The 11,027-nt window shown below is 36.9% G+C and overlaps 1 protein-coding gene across 2 annotated transcripts in view; it reads right to left on the bottom strand.

The window, feature by feature from the left end:
• Positions 1 to 10,153, bottom strand: part of LOC107741503 (uncharacterized) — a 52,182-nt gene extending 42,029 nt beyond the window's left edge. Inside the window, exons 1-2 of one of the 2 annotated variants that reach the window (XM_016554260.1) lie at positions 10,046 to 10,153; positions 9,061 to 9,221 (exon numbers count right to left, since the gene is read on the bottom strand). In XM_016554260.1, coding sequence (XP_016409746.1) covers positions 9,061 to 9,118 — 58 coding nt within the window. In that variant the 5' untranslated portion in view covers positions 9,119 to 9,221; positions 10,046 to 10,153. Of the gene's footprint in view, positions 1 to 9,060; positions 9,222 to 9,637; positions 9,746 to 10,045 lie in introns of those variants that run through there. The other variant, XM_016554259.1, reaches the window with a different exon arrangement.
• Between the last annotated feature and the right edge of the window lie 874 nt (positions 10,154 to 11,027).

Below are 11,027 nucleotides of genomic sequence, written 5' to 3'. Positions count from 1 at the left end.
TTAAATTAAATTAAATTAAATTAAATATCTGTTCATATGTTTCATGGCAGGAAAACTAAAATATTTAATGATTTTCTGAATTAATGTAAATTTTGAAATTGTGACAAGAATAGCGCTGCGCCTGAAATCAAATACTTGAAAAATGGTATGCCAATGGTACGTCCGAATTCATAGAATCTGAAAAACAGTAGACGAAAAGTACTCGACTACTTTCGATGGACACTTTACTATCCCATGAGGTAGGTCACATGATAGAGAAAACATGGTGGATGTAGTACATCCATTTTTAATCGTTTTGAAGTAAGTTCAAATTCATATGTAGTAGCTACTCAGACTACTAAGTTTTATGAAATTACTTAGTTGATTATAGAGTCTATATAGGTTACACAGTCTTTTTTTGTCAAAATGATACAGTTAATCATTTTTAGTGAAACGATTAACTGTATATCGCACTTTAATACTTTATTACCTTTACATAGTATGTTTATATTTATTCCTAATTATGTGTGTGTGTGTGTGTGTGTGTGTGTGTGTTTAAATGAAAAAAAATACATCAAATACACAAATATTTTTCAAACATCCTGAATATAAGTTTCTATATCCTTCCAGAAGGATCCCAAGTGATCTCAATATGGCCAACATGATCTGATGTTTTTTGCCAAACTGCTTCTCCTCACTGCTTTAGAGGATTTTTTTCTTCAGATTGCCACCTCAAACCTTAAATCTGTCTTCAAACTGTCCAAGTGCTTAATCTACATGGGGACTAAACAACCTTCAGACTTCAAGTCTCTTTTCAGCCCGCTCAAGTATTCAAACGACAGACCTTCCAACTTCAAAAGAACCTTCAAAGTATTTTAAACTTCCAGGCAAATCTGTGTCGAGAAAGTTGTTTCTTGACACAGACAAGCGAGCCCTTTCTTTTTTAGTTAGTCATATTTTCTCAGTGCGGTTGCAGCACAATAGCAGCATGACACGTGCTTTCTTCCTCTCTTGAAAAATAAAAGCTGCCACAGTCCTCTCTAAATGCTATTTAAATACTTGTAATTGCTTGCAGATTTTACTGCATTTGCTTGCAATTTTCTTTTCGAAAGCAAGTTTCATGCTTTCTTTTATTCAGGTTCTCGGGCAAAAAGATATTAGATGATCCAGCGATGCACACGCACAACAACACAAAACACATTTATCACAAGGTTTCTAGCGGCTGTATTCCACGCTAACGTCATGCAAACGACACGCACATAAATAAGCAGATAATGAGATATTTCTGATGCACCTCACAGACAGCCAATCCATCTTCTCTGCCGTAATTAGCGTGGCGACTTGGGGAGGAAAGACTCATTTAGCGGAGACTGTTAGCTGTTTTCTCTAAGCAGATGGAAGCGACCAGGTCTCAGTGCACAGGAGGGGCTTCTAATCACTCAAATCTGATGTAGCTTCACACAACATATGCTTCCCAAAGCATCGGCAGAGAGCAGACATCTCCCTCCAGCGCTCCTGCAGAAGTGCTAATGACTCTGACCTGACTCAGATTCATGGACTGGCTTACTGGTCGCGTCACTGCACCGTTAGCATCACCGCCAGCCATCTTGGCAGTAAATGATAAGATAATTAGCAGCAAATGTGAAAAATGCAAGGTACGATAACTGATGTTTGAGTGTGTGTTTGGGTCCTTCTGTAAGAAAAAGTTTAATAAGCACAGCACGATGATATCAGATGAAAGCTCATCTTTAGATTACAACTTGTTATTCAGTCTGTTGAGATGTTAAGACGCATTCCCTTGTGAAAAAGAGTTGCATGAATACTTAAGTATGAACTGAATGTAATGTTTTCAGACATGCGATTGCATGTTAATTGCAAATAAACGAAAATGTATTCTAATTTACTTTTATATGAAATACACTAACTTCAGAGTGTTTATGGAAATATACTATGGAAGTCAATGGCTACCGTCAACTGTTTGGTTACCCATGTTCTTCAAAAAATCTTCTTTTGCATTCAGCATAAGAAAGAAACTCATATAGGTTGACGGAGTGACATGAGGGAGAGTAAATGATTTTTGGGTGGTTTTTGGTTGAACTATCTCTTTAAGGGAATCATCATTTTCAGTGAAAATGTATTTTATTTCCAATCTGTCTCTCACACACACAAAAAAAAAATCATACAGTACAACATAGTGCATACAAACTACTTTCAAGGTGATTTTGCCCTTTTTGGCAATTTTCAGATTATGGTAATGCTTTACAATAAGGTTTCGTTTGTTAACATTAGTTAACTTAACATAAACTAACAATGAAAAATACTTCTAAATTTTCATCAGTCTTAGTTAATACTGATTCCAACATTTACTAATACATTATTAAAATCAATATTAATGCTTTTTAATGGACCTGAGCTAACATGGACTAACAACAGCTGTAGTAACTAATGTTAACAAAGATTAATAAACACAGTAACAATGTATTGTACATTGTTAATTAATTTTAGTTAATGCATTAAATATTGTTAACAAATGGAACCTTTTAGTAAAGTGCTACCAAAAATTCTTCAGAATTTCTACTTTTGTGTTTTCTCTTGAGGAGGAATAGAGGATGATTGAATTTTCACTTTTGATTGAATGCTGCCTTTAAGGCCAGAGGTTCATGGCCCATTTACTGTGGTGAAGTTTAGCAACATGATTCTAGATCAGTGTGTTGGTCAGACGGCTGTGATAAGCGCTCATAACGCAGCTCTTATCAGTGACGGCGTGGCGGCCGCTGGCAGAATGGCAGTTCTGGGTTTCAGCGAGTTGTAGTTTATCTCTGTCTGACGCTAATGAGCCGTTCATGAGTCAGGCTATGGCCGGCCGGCTCGAGAGACCTGACGCATCAGAGACAGGACGCGTCCTGAGGGACTCGGGACAGACAGAGACACAGACAATCACAGAGACACTGGGAGGGGAGCGACAGCCACCCACAAAGTGTCTTCTGTGTTCTAGTCCAGAGTTTATTTGTAGCACTTCAAAGCTTACAGCCGTGATAAGAGATGGAGAGTTGCCAATTACAATGTTAGAAGGAAGATAAAATCAACATGAATATCAAAACTGATATTCTGATGAGATTTATTTTCTTAAAATGTACAGTTCAAATGTTTGAAGTCAGTAAGATTTTTCTTGTTGTTTAAAGAAATTAATACTTTTATTCATCAAGGACTTGATAAAATCAAGCGTAGTGTTAGTTCTGGCAGGTCACGTTAGTCAAGCTTGCATCAGCTGACTCTCAGCTGATCTACGTCTACCTATAGAATATGATGCCCATCTCAGCATTCATATAGAAGGTCCCTTCAGTATTCCCCGTTGCTCAATAGCTAATTACCCTCCTCCATCCCCAGCTCCTCCTGGCCTTCTGATTCTATTTTGAATCAGACTCATTTCTAAAATGTGTGCATTAAATTATTCAACATTAATGCTATCTGCAATACATTTATGTTGGTTCTGCTCTGTTTACATAGGGGGTGGGTTATTGCTGCTCTCCCTGCTCTTATCCATTCCCCCACTCCATACTGCTAATTGTCAATCATCTTTGACGATAGTGGTCCTGACAGAATTGATCAAAAGTGTCAGTAAAGACATTTATAATGTTACAAAAGATTTCTGTTTCAAATAAATGCAGTTCTGTAGAACTTTCTATTCTTCTGTGAATCCTGAAAAATAAAATGTATAACGGTTTCCACAAATAATATTCACATAGAAAACAGTTGTTTTGAATCGTAATAATATTTCACAATATTGCCATTGTTACTGTATTTTTGGTAAAAAAAAAAAAAATGCAGCCTTGGTGAGCAGAGGAGACTTTCAAAAACATTTTTCAAAAATCCACTGAAAAGGCATTTTAATTTTAGGTAAAGTTTTAGTAATTTTGTCATCTGTTTTCATCATTTTTATTAAATATATCTATTTCACTTTAATTCATATTTAATTTCATTTTAGTTCTAGTAATTTTAGTATTTCAACTTATATTTCACTTAGATGCCGAAGTAACATTTATCATTTTTGTTTTTAAAGATTTTTCTTTTTTTATGATTTTATTTTATTTAAGCTTAAAAAAATAAAAATAAAATAGTTTAGTTAACAATAACAACAGTGTCCTACCAATAGTGTCTCCCAGTAACACATTTTTTACAATGTAAATCTGAAACTTTCCTACAAAATCAGTGCAAACAGTCTGCAGATTTTGTCAGGGATTGTGTCAAACCCCTAAAGTTAAGAGAAAAAAAAAACACATATAGGCCCGGTTTCACAAACGGGGCTTAGGTTAAGTCAGGAATAGGCCTTAGTTAAATTAAGATATTTAAGCAACTTTTACAAAAATGCCATAGAAGAAAACATTACAGGTGTGCATCTTGACACAGAACAATGACACTGACATATTTTAAGATATGTCAGAGCAAGATATTTTCAGTTGAGACAGCTCAAACATGCATTTTAGTCTGGGACTAGCTTAAGCCTTGTCTGTGAAACCGGGGCATAGTATAATAATTAAAAATGAATGGTCTCTGAGGGTTTCCATAACTTGTGATATACAGCGGGTAAAATCACCATTTTTCTCAGTAAATATATTTCTAAAGGTGCTGTTGACATGAAATTTTCACCAGATGTCGGTAACAACCCAAGTAATCCATACATACAAACAAAACAAAACAAATAAGTTCAGAAATTAAGTTATGTATAATAAAATGGAATGGCACAGGGAAATTGAACACGCTTACTGAAATTTATTTAATACTTTGTACAAAAGCCTTTGTTGGTAATGACAGCTTCAAGACACCTCCTGCATGGAGAAACTAGTCGTATGCATTGCTCAGGTGTGATTTTGGCCCATTCTTCCACACGAACAGTCTTCAAATCTTGAAGGTTCCATGGGCCTCTTCTATGAACTCTAATCTTTAGTTCTTTCCATAGATTTTCTATTGGATTCAAGTCAGGTGATTGGCTGGGCCATTCTAGCAGCTTTACTTTCTTTCTCTGAAACCAAATGAGAGTTTCCTTGGCTGTGTTTGGGATCATTGTCTCGCTGGAATGTCCACCCTCATTTCATCTTCATCATCCTGGTAGATGGCAGCAGATTTTTATCAAGAATGTCTCAGTACATTTTTTCCATTCATCCTTCCTTCAATTTAGACACGCAAGCAAACTTTAAACAAGCTTCAACATGCTTTTTCTTCAGCAACAGAGCCTTGCGTGGTGAGCGTGCATACAGGTCACGGCGGTTGAGTGCATTACTTATTGTACTTATTATTTTCTTTGAAACAATTGTACATGCTAATTCCAGGTCTTTCTGAAGCTCTCCACAAGTGATCCTTGGCTCTTGAACAACTCTTCTGATAATTATTTTCGCTCCTCTGTCAGAAATCTTGCGAGGAGCACCTGGTCGTAGCCGGTTTATGGTGAAATGATGTTCTCTCCACTTCCGGATTATGGCCCCAACAGTGCTCACTGGAACATTCAGAAGTATAGAAATTCTTCTGTAACCAATGCCATCAGTATGTTTTGCAACAATAAGATTGCGAAGGTCTTGAGAATGATCTTTGCTTTTTACCCATCATGAAATGTTTCTTGTGTGACACGTTGGTCATGAGACACCTTTTTATAGGCCATCAGTTGCGACTGAACCAGCTAATATTAATTTCCACTGACAAGTGGCAGGATTGCTTTCTAATTACTGATAGATTTCAGCTGGTGTCTTGGCTTTCCATGCCTTTTTGCACCTCCCTTATTTCATGTGTTCAATATTTTGCCCCTGTGTCATTCTACTTTATTACACAGAACTTAATTTCTGAACTTATTTGTGTTGCTTTCTTTGTATGCATGGATTACTTGGATTGTTACCGACATCTGGTGAAAATTTTATGTCAACAGCACCTTTAGAAATATGTTTACTGAGAAAAATGGTGACGTGTTCAATACTTATTTTACCCGCTGTATGTTGCATGTGTCACTACTGATATCATATACAGCTACTGCTCAATCTCTGCTCTTGATTCCCTCACAAATATTAAGATATAAAAATAAGACATTAAAGGGTTTTTAGTGTTAAAAGGCTTCCTCATATCACAGTTTAATATTCAGTCTACTCTGATTCCTCAAAAAGTGTCTCTGTTTGTTTGAGCAGCTCATCCAGAACAACGCAGCTCAGTTTGTCCAACCAGTGGACAACAGGGAGAGTTTGGGAAACATTTATTATATAATAATTCTGTTTATGAATGCTAATGGCACAGAACTTGCACTCTTCAGATGTGAGGAGTCAAGAACAGATTAATCTGTAGAGTTTCAAGTCTGAGAGAAAAAATCAGGACGGATATGTGGAGAACAGGAGCGCAGCAGACGTTCAGAGCTCATTCCAGTTTCATAGGGAATACTTGAAGACATGTGTGTAAGGCTTAATTTGAGGATTGTGTGAGTGTTTCTTTGATGTTTTGTCTCATCTTAATAAGATCTTCTTGTTCACACTTCACATCAAGGGAAATCACACTACAGCAGAAGCTTTCCAATGGCTTTCGCACGCTTCCACATTACAGTTTGTATAAAAATTTGCTAATTGAACACACATTCCTGAACAACAAATCCATGCTTTCATTCAGGAAAAATGCATTAAATTTATGAAAAGTGACAAGAAAGACATTTATAATGTTACAAAAGATTTGTTCTTGGAACTTTTTTATTCATGTGTAAATACTGAAAAATTAAATATATCATGATTTCCACAAAAATGTTTACCAGCACAACTGTTTTCAACATTGATAATAATGAAATGTGACCCTGGACCACAAAACCAGTCACAAGTCGCACAGCCATATTTGTAGCAATAGCCAACAATACATTGTATGGGTCAAAATGATCGATTTTCCTTTTATGCCAAAAATCATTAGGATAAAAATCATGTTCCATGAAAATTTTTTTTTTTTCATTTCCTACCGTAAATACATCAAAACTTAATTTTTTGCTAAGAACTTCATTTGGACAACTTTAAAGGTGATTTTCTCAATATTTAGATTTTTTTGCACCCTCAGATTCTCAAATAGTTGTATCTCGGCCAAATATTGTCCTATCCTAACAAACCATACATCAATGGAAAGCTTATTATTCAGCTTTCTGATGATGTATATATATCAATTACAAAAAAATGTACCCTTATGACTGGTTTTGTGGTCCATGGTCACAAATGTTTCTTGAGCAGCACATTAGAATGATTTCTGGATCATGTGACACTAAAAACTGGAGTAATGATGCTGAAAATTCAGCTTTGATCACAGGAATAAATTACATTTTACTGTATATTCACATAGAAAACAGCTATTTTAAATTGTAATAATATTTCACTGTTTTCATGTATTTTTGGTGATCTTTGTAAGCAGAAGAGACTTCTTTCAAAAATATTTAAACGGTAGTGTATTTTTATAAAAATCAATGTTTGTTTTCATTGTCTTTCATAGACTTTCTTTTTCCATTGATGTCATCTGATCATTCGATATATAGAGATACAAATTCAATTTATCCAGCAAATCTCAGTCAAAATAGGACGACCAGAACTCAAAAAAACAAGAATGAGAAAAAAAGCTGGCAGTCAGAAGAGGAAAAAAACAGATTGTTAATTGGGAGTGCGAGATAGAAATCGGTCTCCATGCGGTCGCGTCACCGGGTCTCACTGCCACCCAGACCAGCCGGCGGTCCTTCAGCGGGCGGAAGTGCCTCATTTAAACACTACACGCCATATTTAACACGGGGATTTTTTTCCTGTTACCATCATTGTGCTTATTCACTGAGGAACTGAACTGTATGTCTCTCTCTCTCTCTCATGCTGTCTGTGCGGTGCAGTAATGATGGTGCTGCGGCGGGAATATCAGGTAGTTACACAACAGCTCCTGTCTGTTCCTCTTCCTGAGGATGTCAGATCCACTGCTTTTCTGTGGATTACAGCCGCTAACAACCGCACAAGCAATCTCAGGCTCTGTTCTGCGCTTAAAAAAACACTAAAGAGCCGCTGTCTTCCTCTCTGATGACGAACAAACCGACTGACCCTCTTAGGAGTGAGAAAGGCATGAGAAACTGCTGAGCAGAGTTAGTATTTCCAGTAAAATGCAAAGTGAAAGTACAAGCAAAGCGAATCACTGGCATAAGGTACACACTGGAAGCAGAAGTATGAATAATGCCGTCAGCTATCATTCAAACACGCAGGAGAAATCAGATGATTGTGTGTCTAAAGCTTCATGTCTTCTCACTAACAGGACTAACAGGTTTATTCCCAGACATCAAGACATCAGTGACCAAAACAAAACACATGTGGCGCTTGAATAACAACCGAGCAAACAGATTGACTCAATCTCAATGAGTCAAAGGCTTTCAGTAAACAGTAAGATCAAGAATCTGTCCTTCACACTGGGCATCTTACACAAACAGCATCTTATATTTCGTTTGAAAAATTTGACCTTTAAACTATAGGCCAAAATAAAAAGGTTAAATTAATGGAAATGTAGAACTAATTGCTATTTGTTTTCACAAAAATCTGTCACACAGTTGACTTCTCAATTTCGGGGAAAAAATGGACCCTTATGACTGGTTTTGTGGTCCAGGGTCACATTTTGGCCTATATTAAATCGCCAATACTGTAAATTTCTCCTTAATATGAATAAGACAGCCTAACATATCATCTTCATAATTAAATTCAGATATATTTCACTATCAGATAATCCATACACACTAAAGAATTAGTAACATCCAAATTAACTGGCTTTAAGTCAAAAATATTATTAAACATCACCTAAATACATTAATTTATACCAACAATACACATTATTACAGGCAGAAATAGCTCTTTAATGTAACAATTGCAATGCAGTTGCTCTTAAATTTACTGAAAGTGTATTCTTTCTGAATAATCTCTAAGATGTTTTTAAACTGTTTCAATTTGAAAATGTTGTCATTAATTATATTAGTTTCTCAGTAAATGTACAGATTATTTGCAATTAACTGAAAGGTCAGCACATTTACTGTACGTTGGCCTTCAAGCTTATTAATGGTCCTCTTACCTGAAGCTGTAGTTCTCAGACACAGAAAAACACCTATGAAACATATGATGCTCCTCATGTTCAGACGTATGGTTTTCTCTAAATGTGCCTCTTCTGATGGACTCGAGAGCTGTGGCTGATATTTCAGAGAAGTGACCAGAATATTCCACACTCAACACTTCCTGAGAGAGAAATCAACATTAGTTTGATTGCAGCAGAGACCTGAGGAACTAACAGTGTGTGTGTGTGTGTGTGTGTGTGTGTGTAGCATTTACTTTATACATACATTTTTAACATTAATGGAGCTGAATCGTACAAAATGAACTAAGGCAGTTTTTAGTTGTGATATTCATAATATTTACATGATCACTGTACTGAACAGTAAAATATCACACATCAGATTCACACACTCAAACATACGATCTACTCGTTTTGGATTGATTCACTTTCGTTCACTTAAAAGTTGTTCAAAGTTATTAAGAACCGCATCTATTAAGTCACCAAGAAAGAAAAGAGAGAGCGAGAGTTACTGTAACTAAACAGTCACATTTCACAAACATCAACCCGTGAGGCTGGAAAACAGGAGAAAGAGTTTTACCTCGCGCTGGAAACGCGGCTCCGAGAGTGATCCGGCAGATCAGATCCAGCGGTCAGTCAGTTATTCAGTCCAGCTGAACCCTCAGCTCTGACATCATCAGCAGCACTGACCCTCCCACTTCGCACAACAACACTGCTCCTCTCACACACAACACAACGAACACACAGCAAATCAGCTTTGACACACGGTACATGATATATTACAGATGATAACATGCATGACAAACATACGATCTACTCGTTTTGGATTGATTCACTTTCGTTCACTTAAAAGTTGTTCAAAATTATTAAGAACCGCATCTATTAAGTCACCAAGAAAGCAAAGAGAGAGCGAGAGTTACTGTAACTAAACAGTCACATTTCACAAAAATCAACCCGTGAGGCTGGAAAACAGGAGAAAGAGTTTTACCTCGCGCTGGAAACGCGGCTCCGAGAGTGATCCGGCAGATCAGATCCAGCGGTCAGTCAGTTATTCAGTCCAGCTGAACCCTCAGCTCTGACATCATCAGCAGCACTGACCCTCCCACTTCGCACAACAACACTGCTCCTCTCACACACAACACAACGAACACACAGCAAATCAGCTTTGACACACGGTACATGATATATTACAGATGATAACATGCATGATATACTGATGAAGGATGACCATAAGAACTGACTGATGCTGAAGAGGAGTATAGGACACACATAGAAGTTCTTCTCACTCACGGCCTGAATACCGTCTGATCACAGCGCCCTCTACAGCTGCAACACGATCAATGACTGAGACTCGTTTCCCTGCTAGAGTTTCAAATCTGTTGCTCATTGAAATTCTGAACTATCGTCTGCAGATAACAGAAACAGACTGTGAGAAGAAAAAGAAACATTTTATTTTTTAATAATCTATCTATCTATCTATCTATCTATCTATCTACCTAAGAAAGAGGTGTAAGTCTAAAAGGTGGTGGAGTGGATAGAGGAAGGATTGTAATGAGAAAGAAAGAAGAGTGGAACAGGCAGAAAGAGAGGAGAGGAGAGGAGAGGAGGATGTTCTAAAACAATTAAGTGAAGGAGAGGGGGAAGAGATTAATAGAGTGGAGGGCATTGGTGTAATGGAAAGAGTGGAAACTGTATAGAAGACAGACAGAAAGGAAGTGGACAGAAGGTTGGAAGAGGAGGAGGGAGAGGGAGAAGGTATATGAATTTCAAATAAAAACAGAATTACCTTAGTTGACCATGTAAGAAATCATGGCCTCTCCTTGAGAGAAGCTTGGAAACAGATCTAAGAGTTATGTCAATCCACTTCTATATTTCTAAGTATTGTACCATGGTTGTTCATAGTGCACATTTATAGCCATCTTGGGACAGCTTCTGTTCTTTAAATGTCTAAACATTTTTCAGAATTGAAG

This window comes from Sinocyclocheilus rhinocerous, unplaced genomic scaffold (genome assembly GCF_001515625.1).
Source record: "Sinocyclocheilus rhinocerous isolate Xijiao unplaced genomic scaffold, SAMN03320098_v1.1 scaffold134, whole genome shotgun sequence".
Lineage (NCBI taxonomy): Eukaryota > Metazoa > Chordata > Actinopteri > Cypriniformes > Cyprinidae > Sinocyclocheilus > Sinocyclocheilus rhinocerous.
Note: the sequence above shows the minus strand (reverse complement) of the source record. Positions and strands in the feature narration are given on the sequence as shown.